This window comes from Dermochelys coriacea, chromosome 22 (genome assembly GCF_009764565.3).
Source record: "Dermochelys coriacea isolate rDerCor1 chromosome 22, rDerCor1.pri.v4, whole genome shotgun sequence".
Taxonomy (NCBI): domain Eukaryota; kingdom Metazoa; phylum Chordata; order Testudines; family Dermochelyidae; genus Dermochelys; species Dermochelys coriacea.
In genome coordinates, this window is record NC_050089.1 from 2,248,190 (window position 1) to 2,274,350 (window position 26,161).

At 53.9% G+C, this 26,161-nt stretch overlaps 1 protein-coding gene across 1 annotated transcript; it reads left to right on the top strand.

Annotated features, from left to right (window-relative positions):
- Positions 1-4,113: 4,113 nt before the first annotated feature.
- Positions 4,114-17,916, top strand: VSIG2 (V-set and immunoglobulin domain containing 2). The gene is made up of 8 exons (XM_043500756.1): positions 4,114-4,132; positions 4,174-4,337; positions 4,405-4,422; positions 7,305-7,512; positions 8,065-8,223; positions 11,770-11,889; positions 15,449-15,587; positions 17,059-17,916. Exons 1-8 carry the CDS (start codon positions 4,114-4,116, stop codon positions 17,198-17,200), a joined length of 969 nt encoding a protein of 322 aa, XP_043356691.1. The 3' UTR covers positions 17,201-17,916.
- The last annotated feature ends 8,245 nt before the right edge of the window (positions 17,917-26,161 follow it).

Below are 26,161 nucleotides of genomic sequence, written 5' to 3' on the forward strand. Positions count from 1 at the left end.
TCAAATGCCATGTATTTGAATGCACCCAGGTGACACATGGGTTTTTTTCCTGAGAGCTTACAGTTATTTTCAGCCAGTAGGAGTACTCCCGCTACTTTACATTTGCCAACATTGAATTGCACGAGCTGCCATGCCGCCCATTCACCTGCTGTAACACTGTATGGAATATGTGGGACACTTCATGGTATTGTTGATACCAACGTTATAAAATTGCAAGGAATTGGACCTGATATGCCGTGCGAGGTACCTGCGACAATGTTATAATTTGCCAAGTAGGATAATCTTGTTTATATGTTTGTATCACCTTTGAATTGTGATTTAGAGATATGTAGGGGTTATCTGTATTTCCAAACTTGTGCTGTGTTTCTGGGTGACACCCCCAGACAGATTGGCATCAGCACCGCCTAGCCTGTTCGATGGCCCATCAACAGTCATCAGTGGTACAATGAACCCAAGGTTTATCCACTGGCTCCTTTCCATAAGAGTCAGCAAGACGTGGGGGCATGCCTGTGGGCAGAGAACTCTAAGGCTGTTCCATGCTCATGAGCTGTGAAGCTTGTGTTTGGGACACAGGAAGTACAAGCCAGATGGCAAAAAGAATATAAAGGGCAGTTGTATCTTCTCCATTTTGTGTTCATTTCTGCTTCTTACCTCTGGAGTGACTTTTCTACAAACTGAAGCTCTGAACGAAGGACTGAATGACCCATCCAAGCTGCAGATGTTGTCCAGAGGGACTTTTGAGCCAGCAACCAACCTATACTGCTAAGATCCTGATATATGGACTTTGAAGTCTCTGTATGTATCTGATTGCTTTACCATTTAATAACTCTCTTCTTGTTCTTTCTGTTTTCTTTATAATAAACTTTAGTACTAGACATTAAAGGATTGGCTGGCAACATGGTGTTTTGGGTAAGAGCCAAACTAATATTGGCCTGGCAATGTGGCTGGCTTTTTGGGGTTCAGAAGAACATGTTGTATAGTGAACAGAGTTTTTAAATAACTTCTCACTGTACTGGATCTAGGTGCAGATTGGGAGCCAGAGAACTGGAATGCAATAAAGGGGGCTGTGTGATTTCTTTTTTCAGCTTCCTGATAACCAGTGTGGGGATCAGGAGCAGTTTGTGGCTGGTCGGTAAGTCTAACTTCAGGTTAACCACTAGTTTTGGGAGGATCTGCTCTCCCTTTTACAGCCTGCCCTGACCTTGGCGTTTTCAGTGAGGGCTGTCCCAGGCACCCAGTTCACACCTGCCACGGTGCGGTCTCTCTAGAATTCCTCCCACACTCCACAGATTCCTAAACTCATTTCACATCTTTCACAATTTGCTAAATAATGTTCTTGATAGTCAGTCAGTTTCTTGGGCATGACACACAAGTGTGGATCATTAGGGCTGGTTGGGGGTCTGAGTTTCCCCACTTGTCATAAATATAAAGGGAAGGGTAACAACCCTTATGTATGCAGTAACATAAAATCCCTCCTAGCCAGAGATACAGAATCCCCTTACCTGTAAGAGGTTAATCAGTTCAATTAACCTAGTTGGCACCTGACCAGAAGGACCAATGGGAAAAGAAGATACTTTCAAATCTGGGCGGGGGGGAGAGGTTTTGTTTGTGCTCTTTGTTTGTTCCCTCTCGGACAGAGAGAGGGTCCAGGCAGGAAAAACATCTCCTAGAAACATAGCTGAAATGAGCATCTAAAATTACAAAAATTGTAAGTAAGGCAAGGAAATGCGTTAGATTATTTTTTGTTTTAGCTTGTGAATTTTCCCTATGCTAAGAGGTAATTTCATTCCTGTTTGTAACTTGAAAGCAGAGTTGGAGGGGAATTCTCTGTGTTTTCAGTCTTTTTATCTACCCTGTAAAGTTGCCTTCCATCCTGATTTTGCAGGTGTGATTCTTTTACTTTTTTTTTTTTTAATAAAATTCTTCTTTCAAAACCTGGTTGATTTTCAGTGTCCTAAAAACTAGGGGTTTGGTCTGTGCTCACATTGTAACTAAGTGGTTAGTATATTATTCTCAAGCCTCCCCAGGAAAGGGGGTGAAGGGGCTTGGGGGGATATTTTGGGAGGATAGGGCTCCAAATGGCCACTCCCTGAAGGTTTGTTTAAATCACTTGGTGGTGGCAGCAATACTGTCCAAGGACAAGGAAAGGAATTTGTGCCTTGGGGAATATTTTAATTTAAACTGGTGGAATATAAGATTAGGCGGTCTTTCATGCGGGTCCCCACATCTGTACCCCAGAGTTCAGATTGGGAAGGGAACCCTGACACCACTCCTGCTTTGTAAATATCCTCTTGGCTACTAAAAGCCTGGAGTTTGCTCTGTTTTGTGGGGTCATGTTGGGTATTGTCTCTGAGATGGCTGGAGATTTGGGGAAATGGTCTCCAACCCCACAAGGAGCACAGGGTGGAGACTGACCGTCATTTCATCCCTGGAAGTCACCTCCACCCCTGTTTGTGCGGAGTCCCTCCCTAATGACTCTTGTGATAGACACCGAAGGCCACATCCTTCCACAATCCTTTCCAGCCTCTCTTCCCTTAGGGCCTGATCTAAAGCCCATAGAAATCAGCGTGACTCTTTCAATTGACTGTAACAGAAGTTAGATCAGGCCCTTAGCAGGCATCTAGAAGGAGAAACTGCAGGATGAGAAAACCAGAGTGACAGACACACAGAAGCTGAGAGCATCCTGTCATTCCATGAGCTCCCTTTGGTCTGGGGTATCTTTCCTGTTCACCAACCACACCCATCCCCTGCTAAGGGTCCATTTAATACTTGCCTGAAAGTTCAACAAAGTGGAAAATGAAAGGAAGGAAAAAACAGTCTCTGGGCAGTAAAAGATGTACCTGACATGTTGTTACTGATCACTCGTTTCTGTTCGGAGTCACAGTGTATATTGGTACAACCATAGTGCCCAAAGTCCCCAGCCAGGACTGGGGCTCCTTGTGCTGGGTGCTGTAAAAACACAGGAAGAGATGATCCCTGCCCCACACGCTCTCCCAAGGTCTGTGTGGGGAACGTGGTCGTCCAAGGCTGCTGTGCTTGAAGGAGTGAAGGCAGGGGTCAGTGTTATGATAGTGTGATAGTGCAGAAGCGGGTGGAGGGTGCTGTATCCTGGAGGGCTTTGGGGGTTAGGATAAGAGGCTTGCGTCTGGGGTGGTGATGGAAGAGGGGCAGGCAATGGAGGGGCTTGCAGAGGAGGGCAGGGTGAGACAGGTGAGCAAGGAAGCCTATTGTAGCCGCATAGGGTTGCCAACTGTCTCATCGCACAAACCCAAACACCCTTGCCCCCCCCACTCTTTCTCCAAGGCCAGGCCCCACTCACTCCATCCCCCCTCCCTCCGTCACTTGTTCTCTGCCACCCTCACTCACTTTCACCAGGCTGGGGTTGGGATGCAGGAGGGGGTGAGGGCTCTGGGTTGGGAGGACAGAACCAAGGGGTTCAGAGTGTGGGAGGGAGCTCAGGGCTGGGGCAGGGGGTTGGGATGCAGGAGGGGGTGTGGGCTCTGGGTTGGGGGCGGGACCAAGGGGTTCGGAGTGTGGGAGGAGGCTCAGGGCTGGGGCAGGGGTTGGGTTGCGGGCTCTGGGCTGGGGGGTGGAGCCGGGGTTGGGGTGTGGGAGAGGGTTCAGGATGCAGGCTCTGGCCAGGTGACGCTGATTTTGGACGGCTCCTGGAAGCGATCGGCATGTCCGGCTCCTAGGTCCAGGGGGGGACTAGGGGCTCTCTGCGCACTGCCCCTGCCTGCAGGCACCACCCCTGCAGCTCCCATTGGCTGTGGTTTACAGCCAATGGGAGCTGTGGAGTCAGAGCTTGGGGTGGGGGAAGCGTGCAGAGAGCCCTTGGCCACCCCTGGGCCTAGGAGCCGGACATGCCCATCGCTTCCGGGAGCTGCGCAGAGCCAGTGCGGGCAGGGAGCCTGCCTTAGCCCTGCTGTGCCACCAACTGGACTTTTGGCCTATTAAAATCTCCCAAATTGCTTTTAATAGTCACCAGGAGATTGAGGCCATTTCCGGGAGACTGCCAGAAACTCTGGGAGAGTTGGCAACCCTACTTAAGCCTCAGCGTTTTGAATGGCCTGAAGGGCAGGGAGGCTGCAGCTGCGGGGGCCAGAGAGCAGGATGCTGCAGGGGGGAAGAGGCAACGACAGAGCTGAAGGACTCATTCGCTCTCCTCCACAGGTGCTGGGCCGTGTGTGGAGGTGACGGTGCCACAGGACCCTGTGATGCAGGAACGAGGCTCCAGCGTGGAACTTCCCTGCCACTATAAAACCTCGGTTGACAAAAACTTCATTCTGGAGTGGAGGTTTGCGCCAGCCTCTATAGCGCCTGAGCAGGGCAAGCCGGTGAGGGAGGGACCAGGGTCCCAAGGGGAGGAGCTGGGGGGGGTGTTACTTCACGGCCTGTGGGGAGCTTTCTTCAAATGTTCCTGCTTCCAGCCCAGGGAAAGCCTGGTGGGGATAGTTCAAGCCTCTTGATGCCTGGATGAGGAGCTGATGCAGAAAGCAGGGATGAAAGTTGCCAGCCCAGGCTGAGGGGCAAATCACCACCAGGGAACAAGAGGGAGGCCAAGGAAAAGCCCCTAAAGGCTGATGGGCTCGTTGTTAGAGCAGGGGGCCCAGTGCAGGGGTGGCCAACCAAGCAATGTACATTGCCAAAGAGCCCCAGGAACACATCAGCAGTTCCCCCACCCTGCTCCCAGCGACTCCTGCCCACCGGCAGCCCCGCCAATCAGCACCTCCCCACACCTCCCGATCAGCTGTTTTGTGGCGTGCAGGAGGCTCTGGGAGGCAGGGGGAGGAGCGAGGGCAGTGCAGGCTCAGGCAAGGGGGCAGGAAGGGGTGGAGTGGGGGCCGGGCCTGTGGCAAAACCAGGGGTTGAGCAGTGAGCACTCTCCAGCACACTGGAAAGTTGGCACCTGAAGCTCTAGCCCCGGAGTCGGTGCCTATACAAGGAGCCGCATAGTAACTTCTGAAGTCCTTCTCCGGAGCCCCAGGTTGGCCACCCCTGGCCTAGTGGATAGGGCACTGGAGAGGGACTCAGGAGACCTGGATTCAACTCTCAGCTTTGCCATTAGTACCCTGGGTGCCTTGGGCAAGTCACTGCCCTCCCTGTGCCTCAGTTTCCCCATTTGTAAAATGGGGCTAATGCTGCTGCCCTCCTTTGTCCAGCACTTTGAGATCTGTGAAGGACACACTCTGCATAAAAGCTGGCTGTTGCTTTCCCCAATCAATGTTTTTTGAGTCAAAAAATGAAGTTTTGGCTAAATGTTTCCTGAAAGCAGCTCAGGTTGGTCCAAATTTTTGATGGTTCCAACAGCAACAAAAAGAATTTGAACCAACGCAAAGGGCGCTCTCTCTTGTTTCTGAAGCAATGCCAGCTGAATCCATTTCATTCCCAACTTTTGGTAGAAATTAAATTGGAGTTTTTTGAGTGGCTCTAACGTTATTGCAGAATGTGGGGGTAAGCAGCCAGCCCAAAGGGGCCCTCAGATCCGAGTGATGTATGTATGCTAGGGCTATTAGAAACACCAGTGAAGCCACATATCCAAGAGCAGGGATGGGACCAGGGTCAACCGGGAGGCTGGGGAAGGATTCGTGGAGACAATTGAATGAGAAGCTCAGAGGCATGTACAATCACGATTGTCACTGCAGATACAACTGTGGTTTCCAACCCCTAGTGGGAACAGCCAATGGGATGTTCTCATCCATCAAGGGGGAAGGATGGGCTTGTGGTTAAAGCCCTGGGTTGGGTGCAAGAGATCTGGGTTCTATTGCTAGCCCTGCCGCAGGTTTTCTGGCTGGGCCTGTGTGTTCCCCCGGGAATACGCCGTCTACGGACTGGGCGGGCCTGTGCCTTCCCCTGGGATACGCCGTGTATGGCCGGGTGGGACTGTGTGTTGTATCATAGAATATCAGGGTTGGAAGGGACCTCAGGAGATCATCTACTCCCACCCCCTGCTCCAAGCAGGACCAATCTCCTACTAAATCATCCCAGCCAGGGCTTTGTCAAGCCTGACCTTAAAAACCTCAAAGGAAGGAGATTCCACCCCCTCCCTAGGTAACCCATTCCAGTCCTTCACCACCCTCCTAGTGAAAAAGTTTTTCCTAACATCCAACCTAAACCTCCCCCACTGCAACTTGAGACCATTACTCCTTGTTCTGTCATCTGCTACCACTGAGAACAGTCTCGATCCATCCTCTTTGGAACCCCCTTTCAGGTAGTTGAAAGCAGCTATCAAATGCCCCCCTCACTCTTCTCTTCCGCAGACTAAATAATCCCAGTTCCCTCAGCCTCTCCTCATAAGTCATGTGTTCCAGTCCCCTCATCATTTTTGTTGCCCTCCGCTGGACGCTTTCCAATTTTTCCACATCCTTCTTGTAGTGTGGGGCCCAAAACTGGACACAGCACTCCAGATGAGGCCTCACCAATGTCGAATAGAGGGGAACGATCACGTCCCTTGATCTGTTGGCAATGCCCCTACTTATACAGCCCAAAATGCCATTGGCCTTCTTGGCAACAAGGGCACACTGTTGACTCATATCCAGCTTCTCGTCCACTGTAACCCCTAGGTCCTTTTCTGCAGAACTGCTGCCGAGCCATTCGGTCCCTCGTCTGTAGCGGTGCATGGGATTCTTCTGTCCTAAGTGCAGGACTCTGCACTTGTCCTTGTTGAACCTCATCAGATTTCTTTTGGCCCAATCCTCTAATTTGTCTAGGGCCCTCTGTATCCTAGCCCTACCCTCCAGCGTATCTACCTTTCCTCCCAGTTTAGTGTCAGACTGCACAATCTGGGTAAGTCCTCAGGCCATTTCGCAGCCTTTCTGTGTGCATGCGTTGTTCGCTCTCTCTGTCACTCTTTTTGTGTTAAATTCTATAAGGGTTTTGGAATGAGCTGAGATGGCTGGCCTGTCTGGGTACCTGCCAGGGCTTGAGTGCCTGGGACAAGCTGGTCTGTATCTCTGCTGGCTCAGTATCCCCTTTGATTTCATGTCCCACGTTGTGTACTATCAGCCCCTCCCTCTTTTGTGTTTCTGTCTCCTGGTGAATCTGTCAAACCCCTCGTCTCCCCCTCGCATGAGCCCCGACCCGAAGCTGGCTGCTGGAGTCTCTGAAGTTTTCACCTTAACCTATACTCCCAAGCCACATGCTTTGCAATGACAACGCAGAGCCAGCCGGAGGGCAGGTTTGCTCTTGGCACTGCGTGACACTCCGGTGCCTCCCTCGTCCAATCCGCCTTCATTCACCATGTCGGCATTGTACAAACCCCTGTCTGTGAGGGGACCCCAGCAAACGTTCTCCTCTCCCTGCAGATCCTCTACTTCACTAATGACAAGCTGTACAAGCCCGGCTCTCAGGCCAAACGGCTCAGCCTCCTGCACGACCCTCCTACCATGGGGGATGCGACCCTTCAGCTAGCTCACGTCCGCCCCTCGGACAACGGCACATACATCTGCGAGGTGAACAACCCTCCGGACTTCTATGGCAGCAGCTCGGGGTTCATCCACTTCACCGTGCTGAGTGAGTCTGGGTACTGCGATTCCATGGCCCACCCCGGAACAGGGATCCCTGCTCTAAGCAGGGCCAGGCCCGAGAGTAGCTGGGATCCTGTCTGTGGAGCTGGGGCTGGGATATTGCGGGTCCCCTTGTATCGCATGTGTCAGTGTTCCCCTCTGTACAAAGGGGTAATGACCTGGACCTTCTTGGAAAGTGCTTTGGGATCTCTGGGTGGGAAATGCCAGAGAAGAGCAATTATTACAATAGCTTCCCATTCACTGGCCTTTGTGTGGCGCTCTGGTACCACAGCGAAGAGGCCCTGCAGAGAGCTAGATGGATGGCAGGGAGAAGAGTGGGTGGAAGGAGAAGAAGAGGGGAGGGGCCAGTGGATATGGGGAGCAGGAGGACAAATAGATGAGACTCAGTTAAACAAGGCAGTGACACAGAAGTGTCAGCTGTGAGCAGGTACCAGCTGACGGCAGTGGCAGGGGAGACATCCAGGTGCCATGCTACACGATGATAGTGCATGCTCCTAGTACAGAAATCCATTGTTTTCTCTTCTCGTTTCCCATTCAGTGCCTCCATCTACCCCTGTTTGCAAAGGGACAGAATATGCCCAGATTGGGGGTGATGCCATGCTGACCTGCAGCTCCGTGGAGGGGGTGCCTGCCCCAATTTATACCTGGTCACGAGTGGACTCCAAGACCTCATTGCCATTGGCCAATATGGTGCAAAGTAAGTGAAGCCATCCCTTATAGACCCTCCTGTGCTGAAATGTGTAAAGCCGCCACTGAAGGATTTTGAGTGATCTAATAGAAACAGAATTGAAGGAATCCAGACACCAACATATGGTCCATCCCATCCAGTATCCCAGCTCTAGCAGTGACCTAGGCCTGATGCTTCAGAGGAAGGTGAAAAAAGGATCTGACCAATTGTACAAAGCTATCCAGGGTTGGGGAAGATTCTTTCCTCCCGTTAGATAAGTTTATATCTGAAGCATGGAAGTACACCCTGTTGTGATTTGGGGAATAACCAGTCCCTCTTAAAATCCAAGTATCAGATTTAACGTTGATCTCCTGTGATTGTATGAATTCCAGAGGCTCTTGTGGCCAGATACTGTCTGGAGTAACCAGCTGTGAGTCCCAAGTAACTCTCTGGATCAAAGGGAATATTTGAGAAATTAGGAAGAAAGGTCAGGGCCCAGTCCCACAAACTCTTTCTTACATGCATCCTGACATATGGAGTCACAGACCCTATTAATCAGAAGGTACTGCATTTATTAAAGAAAACAGCTGTAGACTACAGACACAATCAGAGTCACACAGTTCAAGGTCCAGCTTTGTCTGCCTTGTTCATCAAGAACCGCACACTCTGGAACTCTGTACCCCACACAGACATCTGGTGGATGAATAATATTCTGCAAGTAAATACATTGCAACTGGCACAGTCCTGACACACAGGAATGGTCTCATTGATTTAAATGAGCAGAGACTACTTATTTGAGTATGAGTTTGCAGGATCTTAATCTTAGCTGTATAAACTCATTTTTCAGTGCCATTTGGAGTTTCCTTTGCTACCAGTAGGTTGCACCTGTGGATCAGTCTCAGAGGCAAATACAATATCCTTGTTTATTTGAACATATTTTACTGTCCCAGATAGAAGCTGGAGAGGAGTTGCTCCTCAGTTTCAGAGCAGTGGTTTTGCTCTTCACCAGGATTTCTTCCAGAGAGTTTGAACTAGACTAGATCTTTAGAATAGATCTTAAAGAAAAACCCCAAAAGGACACAGCCTAGAAGCAAAGCTTCCTCTTCAAAGGCCCCTTTGAGTCCTTTTCAACAGAGTCTGATCAGAGGCCTGAATCCTCCATCAGATGCTGGGACAGCAGCGGGGTGAGAGTTGCTGGTGAAGCTCTCAGTGGAAGTGGAGCCGACTGTTCCCTTTCCGGGGTTAGCCAGTCTCCCCTGCAGTCTCACCTTCCTGTATCTCTCCCCTTGATGTCTTGCAGTCTCCACTCCGGGGCTGTCTCCCCTCTGGACTCAGGGCAGGAAACCAGCATCTTGCCCGTTAATGCATTTAGTGACTGAAATGACAATGTTTATTTCAAGGGCCGGTCTCTTTGCAGTCTCACTCTAGGGCAGTTAAGCCCTGGGACATAGAAGGCACATAGCCTGTTTAAGACAGCCTCCGGCTATCTGTCTTGATCAATGAGCATGAGTTTGTATGAGATACAGGGAGGGGCAAATCCAGGGCCCAGTTCCACTACCACAGATGAGCACTGGGTGGAGCTATTCACATTGGCTGTGTCTAGAGTGACTCACAACCATATGTGCCAGCCTCAGGGCAGACTGTTAAGCAGGGTGTTCTACACTTAGATTTCATCAACCAAGTATCAAGTGTGAACTCCTCAAGCTCTAAAACAGCCTTTCTGTAGAGCAGGGGTGGCCAAACTTACTGGCCCTCTAAGCCACGTACAACAGTTCTGCAGTTTCTCATTGGAGTCAGACATCAAGAATTATAACATTCAATCTCCCTGGACACTTAATAACACTGGCAATTAAAAGTGGCCATTCTTCATCAAAAAAACCTCCAAAAAACAGACTCCAACGAGAAACTGCAGAACTGGAATTAATTTGCAATCTGGACACCATCGAATTAGGCCTGAATAGAGACTGGGAGTGCATGGGTCACTACAAAAAACAAATTTCCCTCTGCTGATAGAAAAGGAGTACTTGTGGCACCTTAGAGACTAACAAATTTATTAGAGCATAAGCTTTCGTGTGCTACAGCTCACTTCATCCGATGAAGTGAGCTGTAGCTCACGAAAGCTTATGCTCTAATAAATGAAGTGAGCTGTAGCACACGAAAGCTTATGCTCTAATAAATTTGTTAGTCTCTAAGGTGCCACAAGTACTCCTTTCCCTCTGCTGATACTCGCACCTTCTTGTCAGCTGTTTGAAATGGGCCACCTTGATTACATTGGCCTCATTGGCAGTACAAAAGTGATTTTTTCCCCCTCCCTTGGTGTTCACCCCTTCTTGTCAACTGTTGAGAATAGCCCACTTCCACTTTAATTGAATTGGCTCATTAGCACTGACCCCCCCCACTTGGTAAGGCAACTCATCTTTTCATATGCTGTGTATTTATACCTGCCTCTATATTTTCCACTCCATGCATCTGATGGGTTTTAAGTCCACGAAAGCTTATGCCCAAATAAATTTGTTAGCCTAAGGTGCCACAAGGACTCCTTATTGTTTTTGCTGATATAGACTAACACGGCTACCACTCTGAAACAAAGTCTTTGTTCTTCAGTGTTTCACAATGGCTTATCTGGTTTGAATGGGCCTTCTTGTGTGAAGGACCATTAACTTTTCATTAATTAATGCTTCTTTCCTGGTTGATGAGGTACACAGGTTAACAATGCAAACACTCAATACAAGTTTATCCTCTGGGATACAGATGTTATAAAGGTGATCAATGCATGCAGCAACTCACAAGCATGTCAAAGTCCCAACACTGAACACATTATAACTAACATCTGTTGTAACAATGCTAACTCACAAGTGAGCCAGGCTGGTTTCCAGCTGTGCATTTATCAGTGTTCAGTGAGCCTTGACATGAGCTGGCACCTAGTCTGCAAACATCACAGGCTGCTTCTACCAAGTCATCTACAGAGCTTGAGCACCGAACCTTCCCCGACCCCCACACAGAGAAGGGCTGACTGATTGGGAAGGGCTTCTGAAAGGCCAGAGTTTGCAATCACCCAGAGGGTCCCAGTGGCCAATACGGGCTATTTACGACATGGTAGGGAAATCGGGTTGCAAAGCTGCCTTGCTGGACAGGGTGCTAGGCACACATGCAATTGTGTGAACTACACTGGCCTAGCACATGTGCCCATGTCTCCCTCTAGTGGTGGACTCTAGAGAGGAGAACAGCCTGCTATGTGCTCACAGCTAGTGGAGTTCTCCTCTAGCTCACCTGGCAGTGGCCTTGGGAGCTGAAAGTCCCAGCGTCAGACCCTGCTGCTGACCACAGTCATATCCATGCGCCCACGGTCGGCTACTCCTGCTCCCCCTCCCTGCCTCTCCTTGTGCAGGGTTGAGCTCGTCTCACAATCCAGGGCATCTGCAGCCCTTCAGCCTTTGGAAAGGCTGCCAAAGCCCAGTGCTGAGTTGGGGGCTGCTATGCTCTCTCTACCCCACGCCCGCTTCCTCTGCTAGCACTGGGGGGTTCCTCCAGGTGCCTCCGGCATTAACGATTGTCCTGCTGCTCTTCTCCTTACAGATGACCAAACAGGGAAGCTGCAGCTGACGAACCTCTCGCTGGCATTCTCGGGGACCTACCAGTGCGTGGCCTCCAACCAGTTCGGCCACACCAGCTGCCAAGCGACAGTCCATGTGGCAGGTGAGATGTCCACCCTCTTTGTGTCTGTGCACCCTATTCTGCCCACCGGGAGTGCTGCCTTCTGCCCACAGGGCCCAACCCCTCCTCTGAAATATGCCTGCTGGTGCCTGCCGTGCCAGGAGACTTGGAGACTGGAGCGCTGACAGACAGCGGTGATTGGAAGGGCAGAGGTCACATGGGACCAGCACAATCTTTACAGTCCTGCAAGGAGCCAACGATAAAACGGAGCAGCTTGGATGTGCAGGGAAGTAGCTGAAAGCCTACAATCCCCCCGGTAGTGAAAGCATGGTCCCCGCCAAAGCCATGCTGCTGTAGTGGCGAGGGTGCACTTGGAAGCAGGGAAGAGGCCATTGATTTCCATGCATGTTCTGAAATCTGTGTAGTCCTCAGGGTGGCAGTGGGCTTTGGGGGCTGGGCTCCATCTACCAACAATTCCACGTGGAGACAAACCCCACTCCCCGATGGAAAGACAGGTGCAAACTTCCGAGGCTGGACTCTGTTTCCAAGTTTCTCTTTGTTGCCATGGGCAAGTTGTTTTGTTTTTTCTTTTTTCAAGCTGTTCGATTTCTGATGCAGCTTTTCACCATGGCAACCTATTAATATCCCATAGTGTTGGTTGATTCAATTAAGGTAAACGATACAATCTGCTCCTGGGGTGTCCCTATTTCTGAGCCCAGATCTCAGAGCGCAGCTGCCAATGAGCCGTCCCCTGCTAACAAGGGCTGGGTTCCATGCATTGGCTTCTCCTACAAGACCCTCCAGTGGGCTCTCTCCTCCTGCCCTCTTCTCTCCACTGAAACTTACTGTCCTCAAGGTCCCCTGCAAGTGCCACTTCTCCCTGGCCATGTCTCCCATGCCCCCCAGCCCTTTGCCCCCTCCCCTTGGCTTTTATGCCACTGTCCTGACGCCTCCCTGTCTCTCTACCGCGTGCTATCTAGCTGTCACTGGCTAGCGGGCACTATTGAGGACTCTTGCTGCAACACTGGAGAATCGGCAGAAATTGCCACTGTTATTCATAGCGCTTGTGCTGCCCACAGCCATGGTAAGGTGGGGCTTACCTTCGCCGGTCACTGTTTTCTCTGCGGATCTGGTGAAGGCATGAATAGCTGTTCTGTGCCCCTCCCCAGGAGAGAGACAGGCCAGTTCCATCCCAGGTGCAGCCCAGAAACTGGATTGATAGGCAGGTGGGGCAAGGATTGGAGGACTTCCCAGCTGCAGTGCCCCCAAAGGGAACATCTGGGATGCGCAGTAACTGTTGGGACCGTCAGCATCGAGATGGTTTCTTGCTGATGGTTCAGTGTTGGGGTGTGGGGCTGCTCGCATTGTCCCATTCCCTCCTGGAGGTGGCGCAGGAGATTGGGGAATGGGGGGGGCATTTATTGCTCCCTCTTCCCAGAGGGGCGGGACCTGTGTGCCCTGTCCATTGCCACGCCCTGGGTCCTGACACAAGGCTTGGGGAATGGGAGCTGGTTCTTCTCGCCCAGCCCCTCACCATGGGGCTTTGCTACCATCTAGTGGCCGACGTGCCGGCTGCTCTCTGAATTCCTAAGGCTGAGGCTTTTTTGTCGCTCTGGCTGAGAGTTCGCTCCTACCCACCCTGGGGGAAGCTGCAGCTGCTTTATGCCGAGGCCCAGAGTCTGTCCACAGCCTGGGGCCACCACGCTCACCCATCTTCAGTCAGTAGGATTCACAGTGAGGGGTTTTTGGTGCATCTCGTCTCCTTCAGCCCTTCTCTTGAGGGCTCCTTTGCATTTCCTCTTCCTTGTTGCGGGGAGCCCTGAGCTGAAGTTTTCAAGCAGTCTAGTGGGAAGCTAGACCCAGATTTCAACCCACTGGCCAGGAGAGTGACTGACGCCAGCTGGGGATCTGGGCGTAGATCTTTAGAGATTCATCCAGGGCCCGGTCAGGAAAGCCTGAGGGCTGGTCAGGAAACTTGAATGCCGCTTTGTGAAAAACGTGGAGGTTCCAATAGTCGTTTTCATTCTAGAACACACCTGAGCGTGCAACATGCTTGTGAAACAGAGAAAGCCCTGCCTTCCTAAATAGCAGGCAAAGGCCCCAAACACTGTGCAGTTGGCTATGTAGGAGACCCAGATTCAAATCCCAGCTGTGCCTGATTTAGAGCTCTCTTGGAGCTGAGTTTTGACCAATCCATTGTCATGAGAAGTTTTGGTTTCAACAAACCTGCCTTTTGCAATGACAAACCATGTTTGATGACAAATTCCCAAGCAGCTCTCATAGTCAGGGTCTGGAGTTAGTGTTCAAGGAAATCTTCTCCCTTGGTGATTGCTAGGGCCTTGGCCTCCACTGGGCTAAGAATCACACCCCATCCCCAGTGAACCTGCTCACTGCTAAGGACCGTATCCCATGTGTTGCTTTTAATGCTCCACTAGTCAAGTTCCATTTCCCCATTTGGCACATGGATCCCACTCAGGTCCGGCTCCCTGTGTTAATTAGTGCTTGCATCCGTGACAGCTCCCCTCTTAGTTGGCTTCACAGCCTGACCAAGCGAGGCCTAAAGGCACAGATTGAGAGCCATCTGCATGTGGGAAGGGTGGAGACGCATTATGGTGCACCAGGAGGGAGTGAGGGAGGGAGGAAATGAAGGAAAGATGAGGTCAGTGAGGCAGTCCCCTGAGTGAGAGAGAGCTGTGTGTGACTGGGGAAGTTGCTCCCATAGGAGGGGTGGGAGTGCCTTCATGGGGACCTTTAAAAGGGCAGAGCCTTAGAAAATGCTCCAACAGGAAATGCTCCTAGCCCGGCCTGAAGTGACCTGAAAGGGCTTCTCTGTGTCCAATTTCTGAGACTATCTTCCATCAAAACAAATCTGCTCTGTTGGAACGCAGAAAGCTTTCCCAGAGAAACCCCAGGCCTGGCTCATCTTATAGAAATGTCTGGTGATAAAGGGCTAGAGGGATAATGCAGAGTTGGGAGGCCTTGAGTTCTAATCCTGACTGATTCACTATGTGACCTCAGGCAAGTCACTGCCTCAGTTTCCCTCTCTGTAACCTGTGGATAGAAGAATGTGGCTGGAACTGACTCATGGGCTTACTGATCCAGGGGAGAGCAGTTGGTGCTGGTCCTTCCACTGATTATGGGTGTGAAGGTTCCTGCACCGCCCTCTTTAAAAAGTGGTGTGCTGGGATAGATGTGAACAGGGTTGCCTGGCTGAGAGGAGACAGAACGAACTCCAGAGCATCACAGAGTGTCAATTTAATTGTATTATGACCAAGCAAAGGAGCCTGCAGCCTTTGCACCCATGACAGATCTATGTTAGTTAAGAATGTTTGACTGCTCTAGCTTCATCTCCTGGCCGTCCTTTCCCTGTTCTTACTTGGTCACTCGGTTTTCCTTTGTCTCTTTCCAATGCATTTCTCTAGCTTTCCTTTCCGGGCTCTTCCTTAGGGCTCTTGCACACCACAGTTGTTTCAAAGTCACCGGGGGCCAAATTTGGGGCTCATTACTGGCTGCTGATCACAAAAATCTAGCCAGAGGGGGTGGAAAGCCCAGAGTTACCTGCTAAGCCAACCTCCACCTCTTGGGTTTGTGTTCCCCATAGGCACTGCAGAAGCTGGAGTGATTGGAGGAGCTGTGATAGGAGTGCTGCTGGCACTTTTACTGCTCGGGGCAGCTGCGGTCTATCTGTTCTGGTACAGAAAGAAGGCGTCCCAATCCACGTGCACTGGGAATGATATAAGGTTAGAACCCGTAACCGGGCACGGACTCACCAGCAGCGCCTCCTGCTGGTCATCTCAGGGAATTAGCGTTCCAGCTCCGGAGCGCCCTCTTCAGGCCGGTGTCGCACCTCGCTGCTGGCTCCCATGTCCCTCCCAGGACCCCGGTGCCCCTTTCACTGGGTGCTGCCCCCTGGCAGTACCCCACAGATTTGGGTCTCCCCCTCCCAGGGGAACCCCCCACCCACTATCCCTACCTGGCCTCAGTCATAGGCTCCTGCCAGTCCCCAGCTAGCCCCCGCGCCCTTGGCAGACTGCGGCGTGAGCCATCATCACCAGCAAGGCTGGGTTTGGACCTGCTGCCTCTGCCTAACCTCGGGCTGCAACCTCAGGACCTGTTGGACCTAATGCCTGGAGCTTTCCTGGCTGGAGCTCCCCAGCCTTGCTCCAATCCAGGCGCTCTGCTTGGGTCCCTGCAGCCGGGTCCCTCCCCTCAGAAGCAAGAGGGTCGCCTGCTTCTGGCTTTTATAAGGCCCACGGGGGTCTGTTTGGGGCGTGGCCCCCAGCTGCGGCTCCTCTGCCAATCAGCCCAGCTCTTCCCCTGCCCCGTCCCTCTCCCAGGCCTACCTTAAACCCCTCTGGGCCCGAGCGGGTGTCCACCCCGCTACAGAACCCCTGAGCAAAGGCAGGCCCACCCCCGGCAGAATCAGTGCCAACTTCCCCGTCCCCCACCCACACGCTTCCTCCCTGACCTAGGGCACAGAGGGGAGTTCAGTCTGCACTTAGCTTCTCTGCCAAGGCTGCGGATGGAAGCTAGTCTCTGTTGTGGGGATGTGGACGGCAGTGACCCACCAGCTCATTTCACATAGGCCACTGAACAGCCGCCCGTGGGGACGGCTGTAGGTCACTGCTGATCCGGGGCAGATTTAACCCAGTGAGCAAAGTTGAAAGGCTCTTGCTGACAACCCCCACCATTTCCATCCTGCTCCCAGGGGCTTGTCATCTTTGGGCAAGAGACACAGCTGCTGAAGCACGGACCCTCCCAGGCATGCTGTTATCAGCACAGGCAGCCAGTGGGGCTTTGAGAAACAGGTGGGCTTTGTGCAGCTAACACCTCTTTAAGGTCTAGAATTCACCGAGAGGTGCCAGGTGCACCTGGTGTTGAATTTTGAGAATCAGGCACTGCAATTGTGCAGCCTCCGACCTGAAGGGTATTTGCCGCTAGACCGGAGAGCATGCTGCTCTGTGGGGCTGGCAGGAAGGATGAGGCAGGCGATGAGGTCATAGGTTTTCTCCGTCTCTAACTGATCTGGTGGAGTGATTGTAGTTTCCCATAGGGAGGCTGGCAAGCCCCTCAGTACACTGGTGTCACTCTGCACCAGTGTGCGGAGAGTGCTTTGACATCCTTAGCTCGTGTCAGTCCTGTTCACGGATGCTGATGTAGCTCAGCCAGATGGTGCCAGATCTAGCTGATGCGTTTTCTGTTTGTTTATAGGGAGGATGCCACTGCCCCGGGGATCTCAGACGCCTTCTTGCAGAGACAAGACAGCGACCCCAGGAGCCGCTTCCTGGAGCAGCCGGTGTCAAGGCCAGAGTCTGCCAGCACCACCAAGTCCAGACTCAACATGGTTGTGTGAGCGGGGGTGGGGGGGGGCAGCGCTGGCTCCTCTTCAGCTCAGAAACCTCTGCTGGATTTTGATACGTGACCCTTTTTAAAAAAAAATAATTAAGGCTTTTACTGTCTCCCATTTACTGCATGGGGGGACCATGCAGGGACCCCTGTCGAACAGCCTAGTAAACACTTCCTCTGTTGTACACTTCCCCTGGGTTGGGATGCATCAGTCAATATCTCTACATAACCACGGAGTACGCAAATCCATATACCTTTGCACTTCCATTGCCTCCTTGGTGCAGCTGGGGCAGAGAGAGGCCAGCGGGACCGGAGTGAGGGGAAGATAGCAGCCAGCCGAGCTGCAGGGGGAGAGCAGCGAGGGACTTGGCTTCATTCCTCCCCTTGCAGCAGCTCTGTGGAGCTCTTACCCCCAGGCACTGCCCTGCACCCGGCCCATGGCTGTCTGCCCCATGGAGGGCCGTCACCCCAGAGGGGCCCTGCAGCTCTTCCCTCCAGGGAGTGGCTTGGGGTTGTGGTGCTGTAGGGAGGGTGATGTGCATGCTACACCCCACACAGCAACCCCTCGCTGCCACCCAGAGGCCGGGCAATGTGCGGGAGGCCCCTCTAGGCATGGGGCTCTGGGGGACCGAACTGAGCCTTGTGTGTGCTGGTAGAGCCCGGCCCAGCCCAGCTTTGGCTCACAATGGAATTGGGGGTGCTGCCTATGGCAGTTGGTCCAGGGTCCCCGCTTTGCTGAGCCATAGGGGAGAGGGGCGACGATCAGACAGGCGGGGGCGGGAAGTGGGGAGCGAGGACCAAGAGTCATTAACTCTTTAAACACTCCCACTCCAGCTGTGTCACGGAGTCCTCTCCTTTTGTCCTGCTCCTTCTTTCCTCCCCATGTGCCAATTAAACGAGCCGTTCTGGTGCAGCGAGGACGACCCAGCGGGGCCTCCTGCCAGTCGCTCGCAGGCCTGCCCCAGGCCTGCTACCCGTAGCCCCACAAGGGCACTGCTAGTCCCTGAAACTCCCCCGAGTTGCTCCCAATAATGGGCCTAGAACCACAGGGAAAGCCCGAGTTGCAGCAGGGATCTGATCACGGCCATGATTTACTCTGAGTGAGCTCAGGTCAGCCGCTCCCACCCCCTGTGCCCTGAGCTATAAAATGCTTTGAGAGTCTTGGAGCAAAGGCCCTGGTAGCGGTGCCCAGCGCCCCCGGGCTGTGTCTGGAGGGGAGACGGACCAGCCTCTCTTTGCAGTACTGTGGTCAGTACCCACAATGTGCTGCCTCTCAACAGCAGGGGCCCGGCCCCTTTCCAGGGGACAGAAATGCCCGGCAGTGCCCTGCCAAGGGGAGGGTATGCTGTAAGCTCCAGGAGCATCTGCTCAGGCTGCACCCTGACTCCCCTGGCCAGGCCACAGCGGCTAGATGAAGGGTGCCCTATGGGCACTGGGGGTGTTCTCTCTGCAGAGGGAGTGAGAACGAGCCAGCTACGGGTGGGGGGGCTATGGTATGAGGGGTCCTTGCTTGCAGGAAGGGGGAGAGAAGATTCAGCAATGAACAAATCTGTGCCAGTGCACAGGGCTCTCCAGAGTGGGGTGTGGGTGCAGAGACACTTTAGCTCCCTGAGAATGGAAACACCATCTGGGCAAAGGACTCGGTTCATAGCAACATTCCTTTATTGACATTCCAACTTTGCTGGAGAAATCACATGCAAAACCAAAAAGAACTATAGAAAAACCACTCGGCGTCGGCACTAGCTCTGTCCAGCTGTGACGAGGCTGGTGAGGCGTGAATAGGGGGCAGGGACCGGGGGGGGGGGGAGGGACTGAGGCACGCGCAAGCTGGGGGCAGGAGGGGTGCACGGCCAGAACATGGCAAACGGGCATGGAGGGCTATTTTCATATGATGCTGCTTTGCAATCGCTCTCTTTCGTGGCCCTTCACCAGAAAGCTATTTTGTATGCAGCATGCAGTCAGGTTCCCAGGGGATTCTGTAGTAAACAAGATCAGCTTGGAGGAGCTAAGGGGCTGATGAATGGTGGGGGGGCCGGGTGGGAATAGCACGCAGAGTCTGGAATATATGGGCAATAGGAATTCAAGTGAGGCCCTGGTTACTATTCAAAAGGGGGTTAAAAAAAACAAACCAAACCAAACTCTACGCTAGTAAAGCAGCTGAGACTTTTCAAAGCCAGAGTCCCAACCCTGACTGGTAGTGGGGCGAAGAGTGGGGCTGGGTGGCTAAGAGAAATTCAGGCTCGTTACCTGGCCTAGGAAGGCGAGTGCAAAGAACGAAGTGTCATGCAGCATGCAAGGGGGCTCTGCGGATGCAAGGCTGCAGCTGACAGGCTGGGCATTCTACCTCTGTGACCGATTGGGGCTGGCGGGAGGAGACCGCCAAGGGGGGGGGCTGGCAAAAATACAGGCTGCCCCTAAGGCTATGTCGACAGGGCAAAGACAAACCTGGGGCAGCCGACTCGGGCTCGTGGGGCTGCAGGGCTCTTTCATTGCTGTGTAGACTTCCAGAGCCTGAGCTCTGGGACCCTCCCACCCCACAGGGTCCTAGAGCCCGGGCTGCGGCCCGAGCCCGGAAGTCCACACAGCAATGAACCAGCCCCGCAGCCCGAGCCCCATGAGCCCGAGTTGGCTGCCCTAGGTTTTTCTTTGCTGTGTAGACATACCCTGAGAGAGCCTGGACTCTGCCAGAGCGGAATGGGAGTGAGGGTGGGGGATGTGCACCCTCTAGGGGGTGATGGAGCTGTAGGGGAAGGAGGAGTGGGGGGGGCGGGGGTCTATACTCTGGGAGCAGGCAGGATGTCACATTGCCAGGCTAAGCGGAAGTGAGGGGGGACACTGAAATCCAAGGGGTTTCCTGGGGTGGCTGGAGAGTTGCATGTCTCCAAGCCCAGGCCCCATGGGACAATGTTTCTTCTGAATGGTGATGGGTGTCAGTCGGGGCGAATCAGGAACAGGGCTGGGCGGTGTCTTCTCTGCAAAGGGGATGCTCCATCCATCCCGTCTCAGCCACTGCAAGTAGAAACAGACCGTGAGCCCTGGGCACAGCGCTGCAGCCTCCCCCGTGGGGGAAGGAAACCCCAACCAGCCTCCACTCCCTCTGCAGAGCCTGGCCAAGGCAGGGAGGTGGCTGCTTGCAACAAAAGGAGTTTAGGGCTAGCGTGTAGTCAGCCTAAGGAGCCATCTGTCCATGAGGCCCAGCCAGGCTGTGCTGGAATGCCAGGGGTCAGAGGAGGGCAGAGCTGGCCTGGCATGGGGGCTGGACCTTTTCAAAGGCTGGTAAAGCTTCCACTGCAGCGGGTGCTGTCCTGGGAGTTAAATTCACCCTAAGCTGCGTGGCCGTGCAGCAGCCTATTAAGTGCCACGCAGGCGCTCAGGGCTGTGGTGGGGAGACCTGCCACAGCGGGGAGAGGGGCCTCTCCCTGCTGGCCCCAGCCCAGCCCCGGACCTGCCGCGGCCGAAGGAGAGGCCCCCCTCCCCTGGCCCCAACCCAGCCCCGGCCCCAGACTTGCCACGGCCGAAGGAGAGGCGCCCCTCCCCTGGCCCCAACCCAGCCCCGGCCCCAGACCTGCCACGGCCGGGGGAGAGGCGCCTATCCCGCGGCCCCAGCTCTGGAGTTTCCGCAGTGGGGAAAGACACCTCTCCCTACCAGCCCAGGTGCTGCTGCGGGGAGAGAGAGCTGGGGGGAGTCCTCCCTTCCTGCCATAGCCCTGGGGCAGCCTGCACCCTAAACCCCTCATCCCCGGCCCCACCCCAGAGCCCACTCCCCCAGCCGGAGCCGTCACCCCCCCCATACACCCCAACCCTCTGCCCCAGCCCTGAGCCCCCTCCCGCACTCCGAACCCCTCAGCCTCACCCTCACTCCATGGAGTTTATGTGCCCCGAGATGAAAATGATGTGTCACCATAAAATTCATTGCACACATAGGTGGGAAGAATTAGAGGGAACACTGCCTGCGAGCCTCGGGCAAGTCGATCAGCGTCAGCCTATTTACCCCCCAATAGCCTCTCGCCAGGTGGCTTCCCTGCTGCTAGCCCAGCCCTGGGAGAAGCGTGGCTTCCCACGGGATTTCCAGGGCTCCACATGGGTCCGACGGCTCTCAGCACTAACGCCCCCCCTGGCCTGCCAGACCCGGGGAGGGGAGGCTGTTCTATCCCCCTTCTCAAGGACCTGTCTGTGTCCCTTCCCTTCCCCAAAGGACTCTGCGAATTCACCCCCTCCCCTGGTCCATTGCTGGTTTGTCTCTCCTGCTCAACTCTACCCTGCACTTGAGGCGACAACTCCTCGCTGGGTTAGAAAACGCTGGATTAGTTAGCAGCAAGCACCAGGCCCCCCCGCATCCATCACAGTGCCAAGGTGGCTATTACAGCACAATCTGCCCAAATCCTCCACTGCCAGGGGCAGCAGCAGGGCCCTTACAATAGTTTACCTAATGGCACCGCTAAGTGAACCGCTCACAGCTGGAGCTAATCTCCCCTTATTAAAGAAGCCATAGCACTGGGGTGCGGGGGGCGGTGGAAAGAGAAACTGCATCTTGCTAGGCCGGTGTGCAGGTGACATTTGCACACTCAGGCACGCACGCAGACACACAAACACACACCCTCCAGCACCCCCACCCAGCGGCCCCTGGAGCCATTGCTATTGGCAATCGCTGCACATCCATCCTGTTTGCAGTCTCCTCACCAACGCCAACGAAGCTGTTCTGAAATTAATAAGCTGACATTCGGCAGAGAATAATGAAGTCCCCGGGGACCCAGCAGACTAGCAACAGGTTTTGAACACGCGCTTGGGGGGGGGAGCGGTGTTTGCCCTAGAGTTGGGATTGTTTGCCCTAGAGCTGGGCCTAGGTTTGGTTTTTGCATAAAGTCACTGAGTGGGCTGGCTTCTCCTTGCGTTCCCCCTGGTTGCGCGGTGGTGTCCCCCTCCCCCCTTCCGTTGCTTTACCCCCCTCGCCTTCCACTTACACACAGTGAAAATGGACAGAACTCCAAACCAAAACCCCACCAGGCTTTGGATTCCTTGTCCCTAGGAAAAGGCTGCAATTCTGTTTCGGCAGGTGTTGTATGGGATGGGGCGGCCAAGAAGCAACCATTATAGGAATGAAGTGAGCTGTAGCTCACGAAAGCTGATGCTCTAATATATTTGTTAGTCGCTAAGGTGCCACAAGTCCTCCTGTTCTTTTTTCATTGTAAGAATGTCACTCCAGGAAAATGAAGGACCAATGTGTGACCTGCAGCCAGCCAGGCAGCAAGGGACCCAGCATGAACATAAGCCCTAGAGACAAGGGTCCTGAGTGGGGCATATGCCAGGGCAGGCACCAGCCAGAGGAGCAGCAGTAGCAGTGGCTAGGCAATCCGCCTCTGACAGCTTGCCAGCCAGGGACAGTGGCCAGGTACAGCCACCCAAACATGACCGGCTGTTAACGCTGGGTCTTAGAAGAGGTCCCAGCCCCCTTGCGGTTCTGGGTGGAGCTACCGCACGTGGTGAGCACCATCCCTGGTGAGCAGAGACTGGAGCTGCACCAGTGAGGTTTTGGGGCCACAGGCTGAGCCCTGTGCGTTGGGGCTGAGGTTGGGGAGAGGCAGGCCTGTGTTCCTCAGCGCTGGGAGGAGAGACTGGGTCGGGATGCAAGCGCAAAGGGGCTGAGCCGGCGGAAGCAGGTGTGCTCTAGGGGCTGGGTGAAGCTGTTTTTCCATCAGGAGCTGGAGTCAGAGGGTGGACTGGGTTTCGTTCCCGCTGAGGCTGTGTGGGCAGAGAGGGACTCTGGCTCCAGATGGCTGCTGGCAGCTGCTCGGTGGCAAGGTGCTGTTAGCTTTCAGACAACCACCTACTGGCAGTGCTGCAGGGACGGACATGGGACGCTTTCCAGGAACAGGGCCCGATCCTCAGCTGGTGTAAACCAGCTCCATCAATGTCTGTGGAGCTGTGCTGATTTACACCAGTTGAGGTGCTGAATGAAGCACCAGCCTACGGACTCAGGCCTCAGGCCTCTGACCTACAGTGCTCTGAAGTGGCCGGCTCGCTACCCTGCATTCAGTTCCGGGCACCTCATTGCTGTGACGAGTTGGAGAAACGAGCACCAAGCTGTCAGGCACTTAGATTGGTTAGGGAGCCCAACTGCCAAAGATTTTTTTGGTTTTTTTGGGTTGCAAAACGCCAATTCATCAACATCAAACCTTCCCAGAAACATAGCGGTTTTGCAGGGCTGGCTCCAGCGTTTTTGCCGCCCCAAGCAGCAAAAAAAAACCCCAAAACTTGCCGCCGAACGGGGAGGCAGAATCCTGCCTGCCGAACGTGGAGGCGGAGTGATGGTGTGGCCACCGAACTGCTGCTGGCGACTGACGAAGAGTCGCGTCCCCGCCTCCGCCGAGGGCGGATTGCCGCCCCAGAGTCCAACAACCTGCCGCCCTTTTACATTTGCCGCCCCAGGCCCCTGCTTGGTTTGCTGGTGCCTGGAGCCAGCCCTGCGCTTTCGACAAAACTTTCCCTGGGGAGGATGCTCAAGCCAAAGATGGAATTTCTGGCCAAGATGAGAGTGGCCCACCCCAGAATAGCTAAGAGCCGGTGATGCATAGGCAGTGCAAGGACTTGAACCTCTTACATCCCAGGTGAGCCACCCTGCGCTCGAGTCAGTCAGTGTCTCCTGTCGGAGCTGGTCCACTTTGTATAAATAATTAACTATTCATCGAATCCCAGAGAGATGCTGTAGCCTGATCAGGCTCCATCTCTGGTGCAATGACTATTAATGATTTATACAAAGTGGACCAGCTCCAACAGGAGAGGGAGGTTGTGTCTATAACCTGTTTATTAGGGCAGAAGCGGGACTTGACCTTGAGTCTGCCACAGCCCACGCGAGGGCCCTAATCAGCCAGCGTTCGAGGCGGGGGAGTCCTTACCTGCTCGGACTCGCTTTCTATTTCATTCCACAGAGAAAGAAAAACAGATTGCAGAACCGCGACGCTTTGCATGACCTGGAATGCTTGTTTCCTGGCCCTTGGAGAGATGCTCTGGGGCCGAGCCACCCTGCCACATTCCTTTCAGACTGGAGTATCCTCTCAGTGTCCCAGGTACTACACACCCCTGGCAGGGATGCGGGGCCTATTGCAGCACTCGGGGCAGGTGTGAGTGTGCCCACAGAGCAGAAATCCCACCAGGGCCGGTAGTGGGGACAGACGTTCCAAACAGGGCTGGGCTGAGTGACACAGTGCAAAGATTTCCCGGGTGAGTCCCCTGGCTCTGTGCAGTCTGAAAGGGGCTACCAGCCTGGCTCTGCCCTGCTGCAGCTGGCCTGGGTGAGGATTTGTTCCCTCCTTCAGCTCCTGTCTCCCCCACTTATAGAATGAGGGCTCTTTAGTTGCCAACTTTTACTCCTGCCACTGGCCAAAGCCGCAGACAGCTCCTCTGCCCAGTGTCAAGGGCCGCACAGCTCCGCATTGCCCACTTCACTCTCTGCTCCCTCACTGTGGCCCTGCTCTCTCACCAGCGCAAATCAAGAGAAACTCCACCACCATCCCTGGCTCCCCCGGGAGTGAAGGGATCAAAACTGTTCTTAATAAGCAATTACCAGCGCCCCACACATGCAACCCCAGCACTGTACTCACGATCCTGACGCACCGACTGGCTCATGAGCATAGCATTCCCCTTCCTTGTCACCCTACAAACTTCCCATAGCCCAGGCCCGCCAGGGCAGGCCCTCCACAACACTCCCGCCGGCCACAGGGGAAGGGCATTGACTTAGCTGCTCAGCTCCAGTGTCGAAACAACCTGCCTCATTCAGCATGATACCCAGTTGCAGCTTCGCCTTTCGTTGTTCATCTTTTATTCATTATCACACAATCCAAGGCCCTGCATTCGCATCACCCTGCACGCGTGCACACACACACACACACTCTGTCTCTCTCTCTCTCTCTCAACCCTGCGCTCTTTCCCCAACTCGGCCATTACCATGGCAGAGTCACCAGATAGCATTGCTTAATTCAGTTGTGAAGCAAGAAAACACACCCAAGAAGAGGCAAACTCTACATTATCAGCCAGGGTGCACTTGCCTAAAATTAGCCCCTGCTTCCCTAAGCGGCATAATAACAAAGTGAAGCAGAGTGTAGCCATCCAGGGGCAGTCAGTGACTACCCCTGCCTATGAAGGTGATATGCCCTACAATCAGCACCAGAGTCTTGTTGCCACTGTCCAGGTGTGCCATGAACTCCCCACCTCCTACCCCCTTCCCATCCCCCACCCACCTGTATAGAGGTAGCCAGAGTCCGGGGCAGGGGGGCATTGTGCCTCCAAACACTATAGACAGTCTATGCTGCCACCTCCCCACCCAGTCCCAGTGCAGTGAGAGTGCCAGCTATCAAGGGTGGGGGCATAACTCATCCTGCCGTCCCATCCCTCCCTGTGGTGCAAGCCATGGGCTGCTGCCATGATGCAGCGCAACCACTGGGGCTGATTCAGTTCTTCTGGGGGTCTTTTCGGCCTATAGTCCCACAATGAACTCTAGGTCCGAGGGCGGGGGGGGAGTGTGCCTGGCAACAGAGTCAGTGCTCACTTGTGGACTCCCATGGCACACGGCTCCACCGCCAAGGGCCAGAATCTGATCTCAGGGGCAGTGGTGTAAATCCAGGACAAGGCCATGGACAGCCAGGGAGTTACAGCAGTGAACAGCTCAGAATTTGGCCCGCCCCATTTACAAACTAAATCTAACCCTGAAACCGAGGCGACACCGGATATGAGTCAGCGCCCTTCACGGGACCTCACTGAAGGCGGCAGGCTGCACCCCAGGAAATCAGGGCAAGATTGGGCCCACTGCAGCCGGCTCTAATTGTCTCCATTATATTTACCTTTCCTGCCAGGAGACTGTAACCTGGCTTTTAAAAATAGCATGTGCTGATGTGAGGCATTTAGGACGGCGTTGCTAAGGGAGAAATTAAATTCCAATCTAGGGCCTCCTGCCACCTCTCGGGAGTTACTGTTG

Excerpts from the sequence above, each read along its gene's own strand:
- VSIG2 (XM_043500756.1), top strand. Across the intron at positions 11,890-15,448 it reads AGCGACAGTCCATGTGGCAG|GCACTGCAGAAGCTGGAGTG; the intron begins GTGAGATGTCCA and ends TGTTCCCCATAG. Across the intron at positions 15,588-17,058 it reads TGCACTGGGAATGATATAAG|GGAGGATGCCACTGCCCCGG; the intron begins GTTAGAACCCGT and ends GTTTGTTTATAG.